The following is a 24046-nucleotide window of genomic DNA, read 5'->3' on the forward strand; positions in this document are numbered from 1 at the left end:
CACATTGAATGGCTTCAAAGATATACATGTAGTTATATAGATACAGTTTTATATATCTGTTTAAAGTGTCGTAAAATTATATATTCTTTTGCTCTTGCTTTGTGTTTCTGCATGTAGCTGTCTGTACGTTGTTGGTTTCCACTGCTGTGTAACATTCTCTTGCATGGATAGTCCGTAGCTCATTCATTCCTTTGGTGATAGCTATTTGGGCCATTTCTGCCGTTTGCTATTACAAACATTGATGCTGTGAGCAGTCTTGTGTAAACCTCTTTTTGTGTGTGTGTCTTTGAACTTGGCTAGGGCAGGAGTTCTTAATTGGTTTTGAGACACTGACTCCTTTGTGGTGTCACAAAACCTGTGGACCCCTCCTCAGATTTAGGGCGTGGCCGGCTTCAACCCCCCCCGGAAAACGGGGACCTGCCTGTTTTCAAAGACGTTGGCCACTTCCCATCCCAGCCAGTCAAGGGCACCGTCGGGCTTGCACTAGGTTTTAAGTAGCCCAAGTGCCCCAGTGAGATGGGCAGGGAGGCTGGGACACATTGCCAGGCTTTGGGGCTCTTGCCTTTGTACACAGACTGTAATTGAGGGGCGGGAGGAGTCGTCGTTGGCAGACGAGAGGCAGTGAGCATTTGAAGTGTTGTGAGTTCACCTCTTAGATCCTGATCCTGTCGATGCCGCTGCCACCCAGTCTTTCCGGAGCGGAGATGCGCTGGTCCCGTGACCTTACTTGCAGGCGTGTGGTGGGGAGTGTTCCGAGTTGTATGACTGAGTGTGCGCTGACCCACCTTTGCCTTCTGCCCCTGCCAGCGGATTACCACAGCAATGGCTACACTGTCACCAACGGCTGGAAGATCCACAACACGGCCAAGAACAAGTGGTTTGTCTGCATGGCCAAGACGGCGGAGGAGAAACAGAAGTGGCTGGATGCCATTATCCGCGAGAGGGAGCAGCGTGAGAGTGAGTGGGCCCTCTCATGTTCCCCCAAAGAGTGGTAGTTTCGGGGGCCTTTCCTGGGATCCTGGGGTGTGTGTATGGCTTCCCCTAGGCTGGTCACTTCTGTGGGGTGAGGACTGTGTTCTGGAAGCAGGTCACTGAGGGGCCAGGGAGCTCTAGGACTGTGTTATAACTCAGTGGTATCTTGGATCACCTGAGGTCATTTGTTAGAGCCCATTCAACAGATGGTGAAACTGAGGCCCAGTGGAAGGGACCAACATCTTGTCGATACGGTTGGTTGTTCTGGGATTGTTGGCACCCTTTACCCTTGAGGGCTGGTAGCCCCAAGATGCTCCCTACATGCCTCTGCCCCTGGCCTGCCCCATGGTTCTGTTATCTTCAACTGGGGTTCTTTGTGCTGGAGACTCAGAGTCCACATCTGGGATGGGGGTCCTTGGGGGCTGCTCATTAATTGTGGTCACAGATTTCTCTGGGCCCAGGCTCCCTGGAGGAAGCTTGCGTAAACTTAATACAAGGCTGGGTGTGGTAATTGGGTGGGGTTGGGACCAGGCACTGGATGGTTGTGCAGAGGTCACTGGGCTGGGAAAGGGGAGCTGTGCTGTGTCTAGAGGCACGTTACTCAGTGATCTCTTCTGATAAGAGGGATAAAAGCGGGTTGTAATGCCACTAATGAGGTTTGGATTTGACCATACTTCCTATCCCCCTCCCACCTTTGCAAAGGAGGAAACTGAGGCATAGTTTTCTCCATATCTGTCACCTTCCACTTGGATGTGTCATAGACATCTCACACTTGCCAAGTCCTAATTTCCACCCCGCCTTCTGCCCCAAACCTGTAGGTTCCCCATCTCAGTACATGGTTCCTCCATTCACCTGGGGGCTCAGATTCAAACTCTTGGTGCCATCCCTGATTTCCGCCCACTCCCCCAAATTCAATAGATGAAGTTTCTTTCCCACGTCGCCTTAGATTTGCCAAATCCGCCTGGGTCTCTCTGTTCTGTGCTTCCACCCTCTTATAAGTCACCATCCTCTCTCAGGAATTAGGCCCAGCATGGCTAGATCTGTTGTTTTGTTTTGTTTTTTCCTAGAGAAGCTAGATTTTAAGTTTTCAGATGACATTTCTTGATTTTAAATAATTGCGTCAAAATTTATTCAAACAGCATTAAGCCAGATAAACTGTTGAACCTGGCTTCTGGTTGAGAAAGCTTGTGAGTTCCGAAACTGATCAGAGATGGGTGTGTGCTCAGGACTGGGGGTGGGGTTGAGGGGTGTGGCCTGGCCTGTGTGGCCCATCAGTGTCTGTGGTTAGAATGGAGAGCTGTGGTCAGTGCTGGGTATTTGCGATTATGTGTAGGGTGTGGCCTCGGTGGGCCTCAGTCATTAGAATCAGGGCGTTGTCCCAACCTTGACCTCAGGGGTGGGGTATTCTGTGATCCTGAGCACAGATCTGGAGACGAACTTCCTGGGTCTAAATCCCGGTTGCACCACTATCTAGTTGGGTAACCTGGGACAGACAGGGTAATTTCTCTGGGCCTCAGTTTCTTCATTTGTAATATGAGGATAATTTTGCCCTCTAGGTTTCTTGAGGAGTAGGTGCTTATAGCGTTTTCTCTTAATATTTGTCAGGAGTGGACAGGGTCCAAGTAGAAAATGTGGGGCAGGGATCTGGTCAGGGTTCTGTATGTATTGTCTAGAGAAACGGGCAGATTTTTATTCCTGGCTGGAAGGAAGATCTCAGTAAACTTTCTGATAACCTCTGAATTTGGAAACGCATGCTCAGGTTGAAGGGTTGAATCAGCCTGACTGCTTATTACCCTGGGACTTAACCTCTCTGGGCCTCAGCTTTGCCATCTGTAAAATGGGGGAGATTCACCACCCTCCCCTACAAGGTTGTGCGGGGAGCCAGTGGCAGATGCCTAGAACAGGGACTGACATGCAGTGAGTGCTCTATAGACGTCCTGGGCAGGGGCAGTAGTGGGGACAGCTGGGGGAGGCAGGCTTCCAGGAGCCACAGGCCTGCCCCCTCTGCTCCCCAGTGCTGGTGCTCCCCCGAGTGCTGACCATGCCCCCTCTGTAGGCCTGAAGCTGGGCATGGAGCGGGACGCCTACGTCATGATTGCGGAGAAGGGGGAGAAGCTTTACCACATGATGATGAACAAGAAGGTGAACCTGATCAAGGACCGCCGGAGAAAGCTGAGCACCGTCCCCAAGTGCTTCCTCGGCAAGTGAGTGGCCCCACCCAGGCCTCCGTGGGGTCCCTGGGCTGATTCCATGCAGCCCTTCCCCAGAAGCCCTGCTGGGCAGAGCCACTAAAGCCCCCCCGAATCCTTGAGTAACAGACCTCGGAGGTCCAGGGGGATAGTGGAGTCCCTATATCAGGTCTTTCGAATTATTCCTACCACAACTCACTGCAAAACATGAATTTTATGTCGTGACCTGGAGCATACATCCATGTGATATATGACTGAAGCCTGTTTCACAAAACTTACCGTGACCGATGCACTCTGAAATACCGGTTCTGTTTCCTTTTCTGTTCTGTTTCTTTTCTATTCCATTCTGTCCTGTCCTTTGTATGCTGTTCATTTTTTCATTTGTTCTCATGCTAAGGAAGACCCCTGCAATCGATTTCACAAACTACCAATGGTTTGCCCGCCATGGATTGAAAAACACTGCCCTCACACTCGGGAGGAGAATCGACCATAGATCTTTCAAGGGAAGAGGCATTTAACACCAGGAGTTGATTTCAAAGTTGCCGGAGGAGCGCACGTGGGCCCTTGCATCAGTCTGCACAGGCTGGCGTCTCCGTGGACCGCAGACCAACAGGCTGAAACAGAAGCTTACTTGTCACAGTCCTGGGGGCTGGCAGTCTGAGATCAGGGTGTGGGCAGGGCCTGTGTCTCATGAGGACTCCCTTCCTGAGTTACACATGAGGGGGAAGGGGAGGCTCCTGGAAGCTTCCAGTATTTGAGAGCCTCCAGTCTCTTCCTCCATTCTTTCCCAGTAATGAAACGTTTTACAACGCCTGCCCCCAATTTATACCCCAGGATCAAAGGGGTCAGGGCACAGGTGTATCTTAAACCCAGAGTTACATCTCATTCACCTGGTGGGGGCGGCTGGGGATGGAGAGGGGCAGTAGAAATACACAGTCCCTGTAAAACCGCCGTGTGCCAGCCCTGCTGTGCCCTCCACGTGGGACACCGGAGAGGGTACAGAACACTGAGGGTGCCGAACTCACAAAGCTTGTGGTCCATCAGCGGAGGGAAGTTAGCCTTTGAGGCAGGGACTTTATTTAGAATTTATTGACTTACAGCTCACCCAAAGGCTTTTGAGGAGGCCTTGGATAAAAGCGACTGTATTATTATATTTCCGTGGATCAGGGGAAAGGTGATTTGGACTAAGGGAGTCACACAGTAAAGACGGGGGAAGTGGTTGCATTCTGGGTCACTTGAGGGTGACAGCGTTTGCTGGTCGGATGAGAAAGAAGAGAGTTGAGGATTGTGAGGCCTTGGAAGGCTGGAGTTGCCGCTTGCTGAAAAGAGGAAGGAGGTGGACAGAGGAGTAGGTTTGGGGGGGGGGTGGATGGGAGTGGAGCTCAGAGGGTCCTTTTGGACAGGTTACCTTGAGATTCCTAGACACCCGGGTGGAGATGTTGACTTGTTAGTTGGATATAGATCTTGACTTGGGGAGAGAAGACTGGGTTGGAGAAGTAAATACAGCCGGTGTGGGCGTTTCGATGGTTTTTCAAGCCGTGGGGCTGAAATCTGCGAGGGGTCATGCAGGGAGAGACGGCTGGGGCCGTGGGGCCGCCAGCTGGCAGGGGACCGGAAAAGGGAGTGGGCAGAGAGGTGGGAGGCCCTCGGGGCAAGGGTGCCTCCCTAGAAGCCGGTGGAAAAGATGCAGAGACAGGGCGCAGTGGCAGCCAGGTTTGGACGCGTTAAGGTTGAAAGGCCCAGTAGACATTCAAGTACCGATGCTGGTCAGGCCTTTGGAGACCAGTGTGGAGCTGGGGCGGAGCACATCTGTCATGGCCTGAGGCTTGTGTTTGAAGGGGTGGCAGGCAGGAGATTTGGGGGGTGGTTGGGCTCCGGAAGGGTAGCTGGGGGAAGTCCTGGACTGGAGCTGCCCTGTTGCAGCAACCCCGGGGTTGGGAGGGTGTGTGGAGAGGAGCGTGTGGGCCCCAGCCGTGCGAGAAGCAGGGAAGGGGCGTCCCGGCGCCCTTTTGTCAGCTAGTGTTTAATCCCTGGGCAGAAAGGAGGTTTTTCTCTCTGGTGGGGGGGGGGGCCTGCTTCTGGCCCCCCCTGGGTCAGAGGACCTCTCCGCCTCCTGCCAAACCCCTTGGGGAGCTTAGTCCAGCCGGATGGGATAACCTGCCTGCGATTAGAGCTTCAGCGGACTGTTCTGTCTCCTCAGGAAGGATTAGGGGAGATTTCTTTTACCGCCCATTTGAAACAGGGCCAGGATTGAGGCTTGTTCTATAATCACCGGGGCCTTAAGGACCAGACTTCCTGCAGAAGACTTTTCTAATGAAACTCTTCTCCCCGCAGAGCTTTGCTCTGTGCCCAGCCAGGGCTCGGGACCTTCCCCCTTTCCCACCAGGGCTCAGCTCCCAAGTCTTCTCCTGCAGGAGCGTCCTGGGTCCCCTCGGGTGGAAGGAACCTATAGCCACAGAGACATAATTATCAAACGTTTCTCTGCTCCAGGCACTGGCACGTGGCCGTGCCTTTTAACCCGCATACAACACTATGAGGCAGGACACTACCATTAGCCCCATTTTAAGGGTAAGAGAATTGAGGCACAGAGAGGGAAGAGGTCCCGCACAAGTTGGGGGCTGGGATTTGAACCCAGGACTCTCTCCCACCACGTTCTGCTGCACGTATCCATTTTTACCTCTGGTCAGCACATTTCATTTTTCCTTGTAGCTACTTTCTCCATATCCATCTGAACTACGTAGATGGGGAATCCATGAATACAAAAAGGGTCCGATTTATCTTTATAACCTCTGAGGGTTGGGCTTTGAGTCAGACTTGGACTTAAGCTCTGGTTCCCCCACCTTGTAGCTTTGTGACTTTGGGCAAGTCTCTTAACCTCTCTGAGCTTCAGTCGATGATTCGTTGATGAGAAATAATAAAATATGCCTCATAGCATCGTCAGAGGCTGCAGTGAGAAAATGCATGTGGCATCTCATAATTGTGCTGCTGAGGGTATTGGAGTGGCCTGTTTCTGCCCTGGAAGAGACAAAACTCATGATGAAAATCAAGGAAGAAACTCTGTATATTTGTGTGGAGGCATCATGGGAGGAACATGATTTGCCCTCTAGGAGCCTCAGGTCAGTTGGGCCGACTGAATCGGTTCATTCATTCATTCCTGCCATTCGTTCAGTGTTTACTGAGCCCTTACTATGTGCCAACAGTGAACAGGACAGACAGACTCCTGCCTTCGTGGAAATGACTGTCCAGTGGGGAGATCAGAAAATAGACAAGTAGACGAACACCAGTAAAGAAGAGATCTCAGCGAATTGATGGATTTTTTTTAATTTAAAAGTTTATTTGGAGAGAGTGATTAAGAGCGAGCACATGTGTGAGTCGGGGAGGGGTAGAGAGAGAGAATCCCAAGCAGGCTGCACGCTGTCAGTGCAGAGCCCAGCTTGGGGCTCGATCCCACAAACCCTGAGATCATGACCTGAGCTGAAATCAAGAATTGGACGCTCAACCGACTGAGGCACACAGGTGCCCCTAGTTGATGGGTACTGTAAGAAATGAGTAGGCTGATGTAAGGAGGTGAGGAAATGGGGTACTGTTTCAGCCAGGGTGGTCAGGAAAAGCCTCTCAGGGGAGTAGACATTTTAACCAAGCTCTAGATGTCAAGCAAGAGCCAGTCATGAGGCGATCTCAGGGAACAGCATTCTTGGCAGAGGGAACAGCAGGTGCAGAAGCCCCAAGGCTGGAGCGAGCCTTGGGTAGTTGAGGATCCGCCAGGCCAGTGTGGCTAGAGGCAGTGGGTGGCCGAGGAGCGGGAGATGAGGCCGCAGGGGTTGGCAGGGGCCATATTAGGCAGGTAAGGGGGGATGGGGGCTCAGGGTTTGTCCTAGGTGCTCTGGGAAGCCATTTTCAAAGAGCCTAAGCAGAAGAGTGGGACGAAGAATGAGCTCATCACACAGGCTCTGGATGAGGGCACTGTCAGAGCTCTAAGAGCTCCGGGGACAAGAATAATGGTGTGTTTGGTAGAGGCAGTCAGGGAAGGCTTCCTGCAAGAAGAAGAATGCCTTTGGTTTCCCTCTTGTCAGAGGTTAGGTATCATTCATTCATTGATGCCTGCTGGGATAGAAGCTCTGAGGTGGAAGAGGCCTCATTGTCTCGCCTAACCTGGATGCACAGGTGCAGGGTAGCTGTGGGTAACAGCCATGGCTGTAGGAAGCTCCTTCAGGCAGTGGAGTCACAGGGCTGAATATAAGCCCCTCCCCCACCCCGCCAGTCCCTGCCCTCATGGAGGAGACCGGAGAGAACAAGGGGATTGCTGTACTGGGCGGTGAGTGGTGCTTGGAGCCTCAGCCAGGGGACTGTCCCAGGGAGACGGCAGAGACACAACTGTGGATCCCTGTGCCTCGCGTTGGGCTTGACGCGTGGTGGTGATTCTGGGGGCCAGGAAGGAGCGGTGAAGCTGGGTACACGCTAACGCAGCTAGTGCCCATTGCCTGGATCCCGGACTCCCCGCCAGCCTAGGCTGACCTGCTTTCTGTGTCCCCAACTCAGTGCCCCGAGTAACATCTTCCTGAAAGGCTGGAACTTGCCACTCTGGCAGATCGCTGGTTTCCTGACCTTACTTCTCACTCGGGGCTTTTCTCTATGCTGATCCCCTCCCTGCCTAGAACACCTTTCCTTGCACCTCACTGGAGGCAGGTGGCTCCCCACTGACCCAGCGCAGTCCGTGCGTGTGTTTTACATGGGCCACATGGTGCTTTCAGGAAATTTTGGATTATAAATCAACATTTAACAGTTGGGAGATTTCACAGGAAATGCCGCATCTCCAGCTTCTTTTGGAAAAGTAAGATACTCTAGTCTTCCCATGTGGCCACGGTCAGCTGCACTGAGGGGCGGCTGGTTTAGCATTGCCGCACCCTGGCCCCTTCTGTTCATTTCCAAGAGCTTGAGGTTCCTGTGCTAGAGAGGAGTTTTATGTGGTTGTGCACACTGGGTCCCAGCTTGACGTTTCATATGATGTGACAGTTGACCTGTTGAATCCAGAAGGGCCCCGAGTGACCCACTTGCCCTAGAGGCCCTGATAGACCTTGCTGAGGTCCACAGAGGAACAGTGGCTCGCCCAAATTGGCCCAGCAAGCTGTGAACCTTCCCTGATGCTCTAAAAGGGGTATGACTCCGTGTGGGGCGGAAACGTGGGTCACAGTTGTTCTTCTCTGGGCCACCTTCCTCCGCCCTAGCAGAAGACGCTGGGCCACTTCCTGTCCCCCGTCTGGCCGCAGGGCTGCCGGTCGGTGCCAGAGGCGGCCCCCAATGGGACAGCTGGTAGGCAGCCGGGTGCTGAGTCCCCAGCTTCCGAGAGTGGGCACTCAACATCTGCTCGCCTCCCTCAGCTACTGGCAGCTTTCTCCCTGTCGCTGATTTTTGGGGCCTTGAGAGCGGAACTGGGGGTGGAGAGCCCAGAACAGTCTCTTCCCCACCTGGGGCTCCCGCCCCACAGAATAGTTCCATTTCTTCTGTGCTCCCCCACCTTGGCCTGCACCCCGGGCTCTCTGAATGCCTCAGCAGTCACCACTGCCTACACACAGGCAGGCTTCGCTCAGCCAAACACTGGGAGGCTAAAAATAGTCCTGCCCCCTCTGGCCCTGTAATTGGAGGCGGGACAGCTGGTTTCGATAAGCAGGAGATCGCTGCTCTCTGGCCAGCTGCCACCTGCTCTCATTGAACACAGATTGCCTCAGTGGAAACGGCCCCGTGGCCGGCTCTCCCTTTTCCTGCTGACTCTGGTGGGTTGAGCTCTGCACTGAGCCTGAGCACGCCCCCGAGAGCCAGGCCCTGGGGTCCGGCTGAGCCTCTGCCCCACCGGGCAGTCACATTGGATCTGCTTGATTTCCTCTGGCTTGTGAGCACTTTCTTTCCCCGAGACCTTCCTGCCGATCCCAGGACGTTCCTTCTTGTTTGATGGTTCATTCCTTTGTTTGTTCAGGAAATGATTATTGGGCTCTACTGTGCTATAGACCCTCCTCTAGGTCTGGGGGTAGGGCTGTGACTAAGACCGACAAAAATCCCTGACAATGTGGGGATTACCTTCTGGTGGGGGAGACGGCCGGTAACACGTGTATGTAAATCTGTAACAGTACGACTCCAGACAAGGATAAGTGCTAAAGACGAAGCAAAACTGAGAGCCGTGAGGATTGTGTGAGGAACTGCTTGTGGTGAGAAGGAAGGACTTAACACGAAGAGCTGGGGGAGGGCATTTCCAGACAGAGGGAACAGTAAGTGCAAAGGCCCCGAGGTAGGCAGGAGTCTGATCTAAGAAGCAGAAGATGGTGGGTGTGGCTGAAACATAAGTGAAAGGTATAGGAGAGGAGACCAGGAGGACGAGTGGTTCACGTGGGGCCCTGTCATCGTGCAGGCAGAGTTTGGATCTTTTTCTGAGAGCAATGGGGAAGCCCACTGGAGGGTTTGACCAGGAGAATGACATGATCTGATCGCCATGAGCTCTCTTAGCTTTCCACAGTCGTCTTTCTAGGCTCTTATTTCTTCCTCTTTGTTTCTTCATTCCTTCTGCTTATCTGTCCGTGTTGACATCCATCATCCATTCCCTCACCCATCTGCCTGGTTCTGTCTCCACTTAGCATCTGTCCATTCCCTCATGCTCCCCACTACCTACCTACCCACTGGTCTTTCCAGCTACCTGCTGATTGGTCTGTCAGATCATCCATTCATCTGCTCACTTTCCATCATTTACCTCCCCACTTTTGTGTCCATCCGTCCATCTACCCACCCATTCTCCCTCCCTCTTTCCCATCCATCTATCCATCCATCCACCCATTCTCCCTCCTTCCTTCCCAACCATCCATCCATCTATCCACCTACTCATTCTCTCTCCCTCCTTCCCATCCATCTGTCCACCCACCCATTCTCCCTCCCTCCTTCCCATCCATCCATCCATCCATCCACCCATTCTCCCTCCCTTTTTCCCACCCATCTGTCCATCCATCCATCCATCCATCCACCCACCCATTCTCCCTCCCTCCTTCCCAACCATCCATCCATCTATCCACTCACCCACCTACCCATTCTTCCTCCCTCCTTCCCATCCATCCATCCATCCACCCACCCATTCTCCCTCCCTCTTTCCCATCCATCCATCCATCCATCCACTCACCCACCTACCCATTCTCCCTCCCTCCTTCTCATCCATCTATCCATCCACCCACCCATTCTCCCTCCCTCCTTCCCAACCATCCATCCATCCATCCACTCACCCACCTACCCATTCTCCCTCCCTCCTTCCCATCCATCTATCCATCCACCCACCCATTCTCCCTCCCTCCTTCCCAACCATCCATCCACTCACCCACCTACCCATTCTCCCTCCCTCCTTCCCATCCATCTATCCATCCATCCACCCATTCTCCCTCCCTCCTTCCCAACCATCCATCCATCCATCCACTCACCCACCTACCCATTCTCCCTCCCTCCTTCCCATCCATCCATCCATCCACCCACCCATTCTCCCTCCCTCTTTCCCATCCATCCATCCATCCATCCACCCACCCATTCTCCCTCCCTCTTTCCCATCCATCCATCCATCTACCCACTCATTCTCTCTCCCTCCTTCCCATCCATCTGTCCATCCATCCATCCATCCATCCACTTGCCCACCTACCCATCCTCCCTCCCTCCTTCCCATCCATCCATCCACCCACCCATTCTCCCTCCCTCCTTCCCAACCATCCATCCATCCATCCACTCACCCACCTACCCATTCTTCCTCCCTCCTTCCCATCCATCCATCCATCCATCCACCCACCTATTCTCCCTCCCTCCTTTCCATCCATCCATGCATCCACCCACCCATTCTCCCTCCCTCCTTCCCATCCATCCGCCATCCATCCATCCATCCACTCACCCACCTACCCATTCTCCCTCCCTCCTTCTCATCCATCCATTCATCCATCCATCCACCCACCCACCCACCCATTCTCCCTCCCTCCTTCCCATCCATCCATCTTTCCTCCCTTCCTCCCTCCCTTCCTCCTTCCCTCCCTCCTTGCCTCCTTCCCACCCATCCATCCACCCATCTATCTTCCTTCCTCCCTCCCATCCGTCCATCCATCCATCCATCCATCCACCTTCTTCCTTCCCTTTTGTCCATCTGTCCATCCATCTATCCATCCACCCACCCACCCATCCCACTTTCCTCCCTCCCTCCTGCCCATCCATTCATCCATCCTTCCCCCCACTCACCCAGTGCACCCGAGTCAGGGCCTGGGGTCTGGTCACACCCACCACTCTGCCATTGGTCCTTGGGAGAAGCTCAAGGCCTCAGCACAACCCCCGGAGCTGTAGGCTCCCGGGCTTTGCTTTCCTGTGGGACGTTCTGGGTATCATTCCTGGGAGTGGGTGGGGCCAGGCCCGTTCAGCGCTGGTTCCCGTGTTCCCAAGACTAGGGAAGTTCTCTCAACTGCTTCTTATATTCCCGGCAGTGAGTTTGTGGCCTGGCTTCTGGAAATTGGTGAAATCAGCAAGACGGAAGAAGGAGTCAACTTGGGCCAGGCCCTGTTGGAGAATGGTATAATCCACCATGGTGAGTGGGGGCTGGGGCCTGGCGGGCCCAGGGGTGGGCATAGGTCAGTGCTGTGCTTCCCCTAACTCAGCGGCTACTGCTACACTTCTGTGCAATCGCCCTGTTTCCTGGGCGCATTGTAGCCTCAGAACATAGATGTCCTTACAGATCTGCCCACGGGGCAGGAAGCCTTGCACTTACCTAGGACACCAGCAAAGCAGAGACACTTTGAAAAATTAAGGGCGGGGGAGAATTATCTGTTTGTCCCTTCAAAACAGGCCAAGAGCCGTTTATGCTTTAGTCATTCAGCAAGTATTTATTGAGTGCCTGTCATGTGCCGGGCACTGTCCACATAGCAGCGAACAGGACAGATGAAAACTCTCGTCTTCATGGGCTGGCATTCTAGTCAGAGGGGGAAGTGTGCGTGTATAGACGGCGATCAGTGCCGGGTTGGGGGAGAGAGGTAAGGGGGTGGTGTTCCGTTCTCAATAGGGGTTTGGAAGGTCTCTCTGCGAAGGTGCCCTGCGAAGGTGCCCCGGGTGGCGTCGGGGTTCTAGGCCGGGGGAGCAGCCAGTGCTGAGTCCCGGGCAGAAGAGCAAGCAGTGTGTGCAGGGAGCTGCAAGGTGGCCAGGACTGCCACGGAGTGGCGTGGACAGCGTTAGGAGATGTGGTTGGCGGGCACGACCGGGGGTGGTGTTTAGGGGGTGGGGCCCAGGACCCCATGAGGCTTTGGCTTTTCCTCGGAGCGAGGCGGGGAGCTGCCGAGTTCTGAGCGGAGCAGGACCCTCCTGTCCGCTGTGTGCCTGGAACGGCGGCAGGGCGCCCAGCGAGGGGCCGTGATGCTCAGACGGGAGATGACAGTGGCTTGGACCAGGGTGGAGTGAGGAGTCAGACTGTTCATGCTTTGAAGGAAGAGCCCCCAAGAGTGGGGAGTGGCAGAAGCATCAAGGGTGACCTGAGGCCATTGCATAGGCCTGACTGTGGTGTCGCACCCTGGCACCCTCTGTCCCAATGCCTGCTTTGGTGACCTACACCCAGGAGGTGCTGGGCCAGATGGTCCCATCAAAGGCTGGATCTAGGGCATTTCGGGACCTCTCAGGAGACCCGTGGCTGCCCTGGCCCCGGGCGGCAGGGTCGGCCAGCAGGGCCCCAAACGGAGCAAGGGAACCTGGTTTTCACGGAAGAGTGAGGGCAGGGGCTCAGTGAAATTGATGTGGCACAGAGCCTTGCCGAGTGAGGGAGGTGGTGGCGTCGGGTGATGAGGGTGGGCCCTGGGTCCGACCTCACTGGCCCTTTGGGTCCCTCCAGTCTCTGACAAGCACCAGTTCAAGAACGAGCAGGTGATGTACCGCTTCCGCTATGATGACGGCACCTACAAGGCCCGGAGTGAACTGGAGGACATCATGTCCAAGGTAGGGACTCTGCCCCACCCCATGACCCCGACCCCACGGTCACTGCCGAGCAGGCGTGGGCCCCAGTGGCTTGTGCTTTCCCCCCTCCCCCACCTGCCTGCTCTGTCCTGGGAGCCATCTCTCCGAGTAGCCTGGGTTTGGAGGCCCCTGCGGGATGTGGCCTGATCCCAGACCCCCCCCCCCCTTTTCTCTTTCAGGGTGTGAGGCTTTACTGCCGCCTTCACAGCCTCTACGCCCCCGTGATCAAGTAAGTTACTCTCTCCAAACCCCAGTGGCACGTCTGCCTCTTCTCGGCTCCGTGCCCTTGGGCTGGTAACTTAACCTCTCTGAGCGTCAGTCTCCTTCTCCATCAAATGGGGCTAATAATTGCATCTACCCTATACATTCGTCCTTAGGGTTAAGTGAGTCAATCTGTGGGAGACGCTGCAGGGTGGTGGCGAAGGGTGTCAGTTCTGGAGTGAGTTTTCAGTTGTGTGACTTTGGGCGGAGGTCCTTAACCTTTCGGTGCCTCAACTTTCTCCTCTGTGGAATGGGGATAATAATAGATTCACCTCAGCCTTTGCACTTGCTGTTCCCTCTGCCTGGAATGCTCTTCCCTTACCTATTTGCATATTGAGTCCCTCACTTCCTTCAAAGGTGTCCAAATCGGAGGGGCCTTCCCTGCCCACCTTTCTAAAGCATCTCTGGCATGCACTGTCCTCCTGACTTCACGTTGGTTTTCTTCTTGAAACTCGTTAGTAGTTGACGTATTATGTTATTTATTTTATCAGTTTGCTTTCTTCCCCACTGGATTGTAAATTCACCAAGGGCAGGGAGTTTGCTCACCGCTGTGTCCCCAGACCCTTGACCAGCGCCTAGAGCGGTGCTGTCCTGTAGCCCTTTCCACAAAGATAGCTGCGCTCTAGGTCTGCGCTGTCCAGTACTGTGGCCGTGAGTCCTATGTGGCTTTCAAACCCTTTAGGTGGAGGAATATAATTTTAAGTTTGATTTAATATGCATCGGTTGACAAGTGGCTGCATATTGGAAAATGCAGGTCAGGGGCAAAGTAACACTCTGTAAATGTGCGTCAAGTGAATATTGAAAGGTAATTAACCTCTTTGGCCTCTGATTTTGCCCTCTGTGAAATGGGCATAAGAGCGGCTCACACCCCTTGAGTTGCTACAAGGATTAAACTTGAATGGCGGCTGCACATAGTGAGGGCCGTATAAGTGACAGCGATTGGTTATTTTCTTTATTGTGAGGCTTATGGTTATGGATGAAGGGACAGAGAGGGTGACCTAGCTCTTCCCCAGCTGCAGATTCCTCTGCCCCCTGTCCTGACGGCTCTTGTCTACTCTTAGAGGAGCAGAGAAGATCCAGCATTTGCTGGCCTCTTTGGGGGTCAGGCCCTGGGAACCGCTTGCCTCTGTAGACCTGCCCCTGCCTCCTTGGCCCAGCCTCGGCCAGCACAAGCCCCCCCCTCCGTCCATCAGCCCCCAGAGGAGGAAGTGGCGGGGCCAGCCCTTACTGTGCGGGTGGCCTGCTGGGCTCCCCAGTTCCTAAAAGTCCGAGAGAAACTCCCCAGCCAGACTCTTACCGGCCTCAGCATGGCTGGCCACATGAGCTCTGGTCTGCCGGCTTTGAAGTCAGAAGTCACCGGTCTGACTGCAAGGTTAGTGCAGCCCTTGGTTCCAGGACTCGGCAGGAATTTAGATGCCACGCAGGTCAGAGCATTTGCTTTGGGAGAGAACCGGGCAGCCTGATGCCCACCTCTGTGCCTGCCGCCCTGCCCCCATCTGCTCACATGCCCTTCCTCCCCCCGCAGAGACCGCGATTACCACCTGAAGACGTACAAGTCGGTGCTGCCGGGGAGCAAGCTGGTCGACTGGCTGCTGGCTCAGGTGAGAGGCCCCCCGGCCTGTGCGAGCAGCCTTCTCGCTCTGCCCGGGACTGGGGGCCTGACCGGGATATGGGCCTCTCAGGCTTTGGGGCTTTTTTTTTTTTTTTAAACAAATTTCCAATATTTTTCACTCTTGGTAAAAATCCACGTAACGCTTACGATCTTAACCGTGTTTCGGTGCACGACGCGTGACGTGAAGTCCACTGACCTCGCTGCACCGTCACCCCTTCCCCCTCCTGAGCTCTTTTCATCCTGAAGAACTGAAACTCTGTCCCCCGGTAAACAGCAGTGCCCCACTCCCCGCAGCCCCCGGCAGGCACACTTCTGCTTTCTCTGGGAGGTGGCACCTCGTGCCCCGTGTGGTTGGCATCACACAGCCTTCGACCTCCCCCCGCTGACGTATCGCACTGTGCGTAACGCCCTCGGGCTCGCCGCCTCGGCATCCCCTTCCTTCGCAAGGGCCGAACAATATTCCATTCTGCTGTCCGGAACCATCCCGGGTGAGCTGGGGCAGGCTGGTCTCCTGCTGAAGCACCAAATCGGAGCCTCCATGTGGAACCTGCCGAGTTGCTCCTTTGACACAAGTTCCCAGGGGGGCGGGGGCTGGGCAGAGGCTTGGAGAATCCACACAGCAGCATCACTCAACTTCCCAGAGGTGTTGGCCCCACCGAGCTGCCACAGACACTTCCTTCTGCCCGCCTCCTGTCCCTTCTGGCTCCTGCAGGGACAGGGGCGCTCCCTCTGGGCCAGGCCCTGGCCGGGCTGTGTGCACTTTCCCCTTGGGTCTTCCAGCCCATGTACAGACGGGGGAACCAGGCCCTGGGGAGGCCAAGCACTTGGTTCAAGGTCACGGCAGAGCTGGGACTGGGATGCGCCTGCCTGACCCGCTTGCCGGACCTCGGTCCTGCGAACTTTTCGGGGAGCTCGCGGGAATGTTCACTTGGGATCTGTGGAGACAGAACGCGTTGGTTCCAAAGACGAGGAGACAAGTGTGAAATCAAAACGGATAAATGTTTAAACGCGTACAGAGCGCAGCTCTCTGTCAGCCTCCCTAATTGTTAAATTTAGCATTCGGAAAAACCTCATTGCATTTGGAAATAATGTGCTGGCAGGATTTTCTCATGTCACACAATCCCTGATGATTGCCTGGAGATCGTAGCCAGTCTGTAAAGTAAATGTTTCTTGGCCCCAAATAACCTCAAAAGCGAGTTTAGGAAAAACCCTTGAAAAAATGTTTTCAGGCCAGAACGGCATATTTAATGTAGGAGGTGGGTGCATTTTAATATGTTCGCCGTGCTGTGGGACTCTAAGACCCGGGAGGTCGTGAAACAGCCCTGGATCTGAATTCGGTTTTGCACATCTGGAGAGGGCAGAGCACCTCACCCTTGTGTCACACTCCCCTCCCTCGGGACCCCGCGAAACCAGCACGTGCTTCGGTTAGAGCCAGACGGACCTGGGGAAGATGCCAGCTCGGCGTCTGCCTCGCCGGGTGATCTTGGACGAGGCTCTTCGCCTCTCTGTGCCTCACTCTCCACACCTGTAAAGTGAGGCAAAAAACAGTACCTTCCGCGTCAGATAATTTTGAGGATTCAGTGAGTTAATCATGTCAAGCGCTTAGAATGGCCCCTGGCCCAGAGTTAACTGCTCAGTAAATGTGACTCTTACTATCACTGCTCGTCTCCTGCACAGGGGATTCAAGGAGGCTCCAAATTACATGCGGTGTGGAAGGCTGAGGAAATTGCGGAGGGATTTGGGGGCGCAGGAACGATAAGATCAGGAAACAGCCAGCGAGGAGGGGAGGGGGATGGGCAGGTCCGTGGGGCCCCCACCAGGGCGGTTTCTTCTGTGGTTTAGGCCCTTTGCTTGCAGACCCGCCTGGGTTCGGGTTCTCTGAAACAGCCGCTTCTCACCGCCTTGGCCGCTGCTGGGCCCTCCTGTTTCCCGAGCTCCACGGGGGGCCCACGGCTGAGTGTTAGTTTCCAAGCATGATGTGGACATTGCTTTGAGCGGCGGAGCCCAGGCCCGGGTTGGGAGGGAGGTGGGTCACCGAGATGGTGACAGGTCAGCGGGCCTGAGAAATGTTTGGAGACGGGGCGCGCAGGACGCACTGATGAGGGGTAGGATGAGGAGCAGGGATGCGTCCCGGGGCTCCGGCGCGTCGGTGGCCGGAAGCACCATGTGCAGTGATGAGAATCAGGCAGAGGAACCCCTGCGTGCCTGGGGAGACGGAGCGTTCTCTGGAGCGGGAAGGCGCCGCCTTTGGGGTGCCCACAGGACTTCCCAGCAGGGGCAGGTGGATGAAGGGGCCGAACTGGCATGCCAGGCGCTCAGCTGGCCTCTGCACTGCAGTTACTCTGTTCCTTGTCCGCTTTGGCAGGATTTAAAATGAGAAGTCAGGAGAGGGCGTAGAGAAATTCAACGAGAGTGCTCATTAGTTCATCTCTTTTCTCTTTTGAGCACCTGCGTACCAGGCACCGGTTTGGGTTCTGGGGACACAGCAGCGATAGACAAAAGTCGCTGGCCTCATGGGTCTCAAATTCTGGTGAGGGCTAGGGCAGACACTTGATCAATAAAACGAGAATGAAATACGTCTGTGTTAGCTGGGGGCTGGGGGGTAGAGTGTGTAGGGGCCGTGGTGGGGGGCATTTACCCTTCACAGGGGTGGGGGCAGTACAGTTTTCATGGTGGACCTAGAAGGCTGTGTTGAGTAGGGACACTTGAACAGAGACCTGAGGGGGGTGGGGAACAAGCCAGGGGGACGCCTGGGGGTGGAGCCTTCTGGGGGGACAGCAGCTCGGAGGCTCCAAGCGGGGTGAGCTTGGTGTGTCTGAGGGCGGTGGGGGGCGTGAACGGAAGGCACGGGGGGTGCCGGGGAGGGCTCTGGGAGGGTTCCCACCACTTCGGGCTCTGAGCACAGAAGGGACAGCACTGACTTTGGCGGGGGTAAGATCCCTCTGTGGAGCATGGGCCCTGTGAGGGGGCCGAGGCCGGCAGAAGGGAGCCTGGGGAGAAGGCGGCTTCAGGACTCTAGGCGGGGGACAGGGTGGCTGAGAGCTGGGTGGCCGCGGGGAAGGTAGGAGACATCAGATTCTAGAGTATTTGGAAGTAGACCTAAGAGAGTTTGCTGATGGGTGGATGGGGTGTGGGAGGCGAGAGACAGGAGTCTCCCAGACCCCCAGGTCCTAGGCCGAGCGGGGGAGGCTCAGGACGGCATCCCAGAGCACTCTGGCCTGGAGAAGGACCAGCTTGGCATCAGGCACGGGGAGGTTGTGCTCACGGCCGGTGCTGTCAGAGAGGTCCTGGCCCAAGGTGCCCTGGAGTAGCCTGAGTCATTGCTAGTTGGTCCTGGGGACCTTCCCGCCCCCTCCCCCCGCCCCCAACCAGCGTCTTGTTGGACGTGGAGGCAGGAGAAGGATGGAGGAATGAGGGTCTCAGTTGACCGTAAACGTGTCTGTCCACTTCAGCAGACCTCCCGTGGCTCGGCCTGGTCTGGGGACACAGAGCTGACGCAGGAGGCCGACTGAAAGGCAGCGGGCATGTGGCCCCGGGAAAGGGGCAGGAGGGCATGTGTGTGGGTGGCCATGGGGGAGAGGTTGGTGATAAGGATGTGACCTTGAGGACTAGTTACCGCGAGCCTTGATTCCAAGAGTTATTCCTACCTTGTACCTTTGCAGGAAATTCAAGGAGGAAACCCGTAATTGTGTAGCTCAGGAGGGTAATTTTGCTTTGAACACATCTTCATTTCGAACTTTTAGATCATTCTGCTCCTTGAAACGAAATGTTCATGGCAACCCATTGGATCAGCCAGAAATGCTTTTGGCTGCATATAATAGGAACTCTGATGTAGACAGTAAACACCTTTTCCTCTCACAGAATGAGGCGTCCCGGGTTCACGGTCCTAGAGCTCGAAATGCCATTTGCACTCAGGCTCCTCCTGTCTTTCTGTTTTCCTGTCTTCTTGCCAGTTGCCCCCTAATCCTACGATGGCTGCCACAGCTCCAGGCATCACATCCGTGTAGACCTGCAGCCAAAGGCAGGCGGCAGGAGCAGTTGGGGAGAGGGTTCTCACTCTGTTTGAGGACACTTCCCCCAGTCCCCAGCTCTCCCCAGTCGTCTTCCTCTTAGGTCTGTTTGGCCAGATGGGACCTATGTGTACCCCTAAACCATTCCCTGGGGAGGAGGACAGGGATTGGTGACAATGGCTTAGAATTCCTCAGAATTCATTCTTTGGGGCTGGGACAGGGGCCCCCTACCCACTGCTGGGACAAGTCGGTTCTTTGAAGTCTGAAGGTAAGGGGGTTATTAGCCCTTCAGTAGACAAGCTGGGATCCTGTGTCCGTTCCGATCATCTCTGGGCATTATCTCATTTAATCCTCAGAACAGCCTGAGAAAACAGTTACTATTCCCATTTTACTGATGAGGAAACTGAGGCTTAAGCTATGTAACTTGCCTCAGGACACACAGAAGTGTATCACTCTTAGAGAATTGTGTGTGTGTGTGGGGGGGGGCTGTTATGATGCCTTGATAATAGATAATAGGTAATAATGAAAATAATGGTAGGAATAGGCTTCTGTATTGATTATAGTGTATACTGGGCAGTCCTTGCAGGGAGCACCGCCCAGGGGTGGCAGAGGCCTTGGAAAACCGAGGGCAAATCTGAGAATTAAAAAATGCCAGTGACGAAGTGAAGCTTCCCATGGTCACGGCCAGGGCCACGTAGGGAGGTAAACCTGGGAAAGCAGGTCCAGATCTCGTATTCTGCACCTCTCTGCTGCATGGTTTTCGGTCCCTGCTGCCTGGGCTCGAGGATGCCCCGGGCTGCGGCCGTCAGGTGGAGGGAAGGGGGTCAGTGGGCTGGGGCAGAAGGGCCAGGAGCCAGGTGCAGGAGGGCAGCACCTGAGGGTGGCTTGGCAGAAATGTTCCACGGAGCGCCCGCCACACTCACCCCCACAATCAGGCAGATGGTGAGTGCTGATGGTGTAGGGTTTTCAGCAGGGAGGGGAAAGGGGCCAGGCCGGTGGCTCGAGGTACCGGCAGAGGGGCAAAAAAGCATAGACGGGGACGTGACAGGAGCCCCTGGCCACAACCCTGGGCAACTACTAACTTGTCCTCTTAGAGCCTCAGTTTTCTTATCCGTAACGTGACGGCGGGGGGAGGGTCCAGCTCTGAGAAGATTTCTTTCTCATGGTGCAACCTAGGGCAAGTACAAGCCCGGCCGTGCCTCAGTCTCTTCATCTGTTAAATGGGATTCGTGACAAGAGTGATTGCCTCTGGGCTGACAGTCAAGATGGAGTGAGACCGTGCGGCGCCTGGCACGCTGTGGGTCAGTGAGAAGCATCCTCGGGCATGGTCATGGGGTTTCACGGTTCACGGGCAAGGAGCCTCCCGAAGCCCTGTGTAAGTTGCGCCCAGCGTCCCTTCTCCCGGCCCTGCTCTGCCCCCTTCATCCCAGGTGGCTCTCCGACGGGAGATCACTGAGCAAGAATAGCTAACGTTTATCAACTGCCCCCTGCATGCCAGGTGTTGGGCCCTGAGTGTCACACGAAGCATCTCATTTAATTCTCATAAGAACTCTGTGGGGTGCGGACACTATTGTTTCCCCCCATTTTAGAGATACAGAAACTGAGGCAGGTGGAGGGGAGTTCAGGATCAGTCTCCATGTCTTTCCTTTCCTTTTCCTTTCCTTTCCTCCCCTCCCCTCCCCTCCCCTCCCCCCCCTCCCCTCCCCTTTGATAGAGATTGCTTGTGGCCCACTAAGTGCCAGGTGCTGTGGGGGAGATGGGCAACCCTGACGAGCACTGTTGCTGTCACGTGTAGCTGACGTTCTAGTGAGAGACAGACCTTAAACCACGTTCACTTATTTGGAGAAGCCCAAGGACAGGGGACAGTGGGTGCTGACTCTCCCCCGAGAGCAGTGCCCTGAAGGGATGTTTGTTTCACACGGTGACAGGTGCAGCACAGGTGTGCTACAAGGTCATGAGCGTGTAACAGGATGAATATTTGTTGAGAGGATGGGTGGTGGAGGGTGGGGAACTACTTTAGGGGGTCCTCTGAGGAACAGGAGGACCACTCTGAGGAGATGACTCGGGCGCTGAGACCTAAAAAGCCGGGGCAGGGCATGCCGGGGGGCGGATGGAGCCAGTGCAAAGGCCCTGGGGTGGGGGCACGTGTAGTTTGTGAAGGACTGGCAGGGAGGCCAGTGTCGCTGGAGCCCCAGCACGGGGGCTAGTGGGCAGGTGGGGGAGACGAGGGCGGCATGGCGGTGCAGCAGCCCAGGCCTGTGTGTGCCCGTGCCTTCCTCTGGGAGGGGAGAAAGCGGCGACTTGAGGTTTTCCCACAGCTTGGCGGCATGTGGGGTAAGGGGCTTTCTTTTCAGGTGTCCGGGGGGGGGGGGTGGCATCAGAATCCTGCTGTTGTTCTAGCTTTAGGAACCTCCCTGTGCGTCACCCCAGGGCCCCATGGGAAGGGGGCAGGGATGGGCTGGGAGCCCAGATTGTGAGCGCTTCAGAAAGCCAGGTGGGCTCCAGACGCCTGCCGGGGCCGCCCAGGCTGCAGATCTGGGCCTGCTTGCCACCTGGGTCCCGGCTGGGCCTCCCCTGCTGGTCCCTCACAGCCAGGGGGGCAGCTGCTCCGGATACAGCCTCCCTCGGGGATGCCCACCTCCCTTGGCCGGGCTCTGTGCACACAGCCCTCCCAGCCACAGGCCTGCGGTCCCCACAGGAGAGATTTCTCTTCCTCCAGCCGGTCCAGGGCAGCCCGTGCACTGAAACACGGAGGCCAGTGCCTCCCCCGGGCCCTGGGCTCTGAGTCTGAGCCACAGCCTCTGGCACTCATTTCTCCTTGGGCTGGGAGACTCCCTCGCCGGCCCCTCAGCTGCTGGCGGAGGGCGTAGGGGACTGTGGAGGCGAGCGTCTCTCGAAACAGCTTCTTACTTTAGAAGTCGTTGAAGTGAGAGGTGGTCGGGTCCTGTGGCCATCTGAACGTAGTTGAAGCTCACTGACCTGGCTACAGGCCTCTGCGTGATTTGGCTCCTGCTGACAGCACCTCTCTTCAATCACTGAACATTTATCGAGCGCCTCCTGTATGCCAGGCCTTACTTCCCTGAGCACTTAGGATTCGGCAGCGAACGCAACATCTCTTTGCCCTGATGCAGCTGACCTCACGCACCCCCTCCCTGTTGGCCAGGCTGCCTTTTGTGCTACAAGCTTCATCCCGCCTCTGGACCTTCGTCCGTGCTGTTTTCTCTGCCCGTCACCCAACCGCTTGCCCCTTCCCTTGTCCCCACGGGCCACACAACTCACGATTCGCCTGACGGACCGGGATTGTTTGCTTTGCGAGAACCAGAAACAGATTCTGGCGAACTCAAGGACGGGGCCGGGGCGGGGGGAGAGGGGCCCCTTAGAAGGTTAAGGAGCATCCACAAAGTCCGGGGGAGACCTGGGAGCCGGCCTTAGAAAGAACTGACACCCGGAAGTGCCCGGCTTCTAGGGAGCAGGAGCGGCGGGCACCGTCTTCGGGGCACAGCTCTTGGGAAGACTCCACGCCAGCTGTTCCCTCTCCTTGGGCTCCTCCGCCTACGGGTCACGTTCCTGGGGCCGGTGGGAGCATCATTCTAGCTTTGCACGGACGCTGTGTCCTCGACCTGGCCTGGGTCGGCGGGGGTGGTGGTGGTGGGGGGGGGTACAAGACCTCGTGGGGCTGTCCCAGCAAGACGATGTTCCACATGGGAGAGTCGGCCCCAGAGGTGGTGCCCAGGAGGCCACGGTCTGTTCCTGCTTATTTGGGCTTGGACGTCCCCTCCTTGGGAAAGCCCTGAGATGAGCCAGACTTGGGCTGTGCCAGTCAGGAGCGTTTTCATTTGCAAGAACAGACAACCCAGCCGGACGGTGGCCCGAGCAGATAACCGCGGCACGGGAGGGATGGTGCTGCTTTCCCTTTTTTCAGGGAGGGAGGTATTTTCCAGAATCCCCTGGTGTCTCCCTGGCTGCAGCTGGTTCAGTTAGGAATGGGGCTTTGGGGCTAGTGTGGAAGATCCCGGCTACAGAGGCCGATACAAACTAGCGGTTTATTTTCCTTTGCTGTGAGAAGAGCCCAGAGCTGGGTGGTCTGGAGCTACCAGGGTGGCCTCACGAGACCTTTGGGGACCACACTCTGTGTTTCTTCCTGCCCTGCCGTGCCTGGCGTGTTTTGGTCCTCCGAGTCCTATTGTGGCCTAGGAGGACTGCAGGAGCTCCAGCCGTCCCCTCTTTGTTCCAAGCAGGAAGAAGAAAATGGAAGGCCAGGGACCGAGGGTTTTTGCCAGAGCTTTCTACCAACAGCCTCTGCTTCTGTCTCACTGGCCACGTCTAGCTGCGGGGGAGCAAGGGCGTTCACGGCCGCGTGGCCGGCTTCGGTCGTGAGGGTTTCGGTACTAGTGTGGGGTTGGGGAGAGGGTTGCTGCTAGGCAACCGACAGGGTCTGCCACGAGAGATCTCCGTCTCTCCCTTGTGGTGTTTGTGGCACAAGACACAATGTATTTATCCCAGCTACTCTGAATTTTCTTGTTTCACTATTAACAATAGTCACGAACTTGTTTGGGTGACGCTCCCTTACAGAAAACAGACACGAGTCCCTGCCCTTGTACAGCCTGCGTTCTGAGGGTGGTGGTGGGCTTCTCAGCAGCCTCGCTCAGCCCCTCAAGTGAAGGTTCACCTAACGCCCTCCCTTCTCGTTCTGCTCCAGGGTGATTGCCAGACGCGCGAGGAGGCGGTGACGCTCGGTGTGGGCCTGTGTAACAACGGCTTCATGCACCACGGTAATCTGTCCCTTCCCTTCAGCCCGGCCTCCTGGGGGCGGGGGTCCGCCCTGCTAAATGGTTTTTTTTTTCTCTTTAATTTCAGAGGGAGAGAGAGGGCGGGGGGAGAGGGGCAGAGGGAGAGAGAGAGAGAATCTCAAGCAGGCTCCATGCTGTCGGTGCAGAGCCTGATGTGGGGCTGGATCCCACAACCCTGAGATCGTGACCTGAGCTGAAACCAAGAGTTGGATGCTCAGCCGA

The 24046-nt window shown here is 55.8% G+C and overlaps 1 protein-coding gene across 2 annotated transcripts in view; it reads left to right on the top strand.

The window, feature by feature from the left end:
- Nucleotides 1-24046, top strand: part of PREX1 (phosphatidylinositol-3,4,5-trisphosphate dependent Rac exchange factor 1) — a 186880-nt gene that overhangs the window by 121293 nt on the left and 41541 nt on the right. For both annotated transcript variants that reach the window (XM_047851928.1, XM_047851929.1), the window contains 7 exons: nucleotides 808-957; nucleotides 3029-3176; nucleotides 11642-11742; nucleotides 13030-13133; nucleotides 13331-13380; nucleotides 14938-15013; nucleotides 23734-23806. In XM_047851928.1, coding sequence (XP_047707884.1) covers nucleotides 808-957; nucleotides 3029-3176; nucleotides 11642-11742; nucleotides 13030-13133; nucleotides 13331-13380; nucleotides 14938-15013; nucleotides 23734-23806 — 702 coding nt within the window. The remainder of the gene's footprint in view (nucleotides 1-807; nucleotides 958-3028; nucleotides 3177-11641; nucleotides 11743-13029; nucleotides 13134-13330; nucleotides 13381-14937; nucleotides 15014-23733; nucleotides 23807-24046) is intronic.

This window comes from Prionailurus viverrinus, chromosome A3 (assembly GCF_022837055.1).
Source record: "Prionailurus viverrinus isolate Anna chromosome A3, UM_Priviv_1.0, whole genome shotgun sequence".
Lineage (NCBI taxonomy): Eukaryota > Metazoa > Chordata > Mammalia > Carnivora > Felidae > Prionailurus > Prionailurus viverrinus.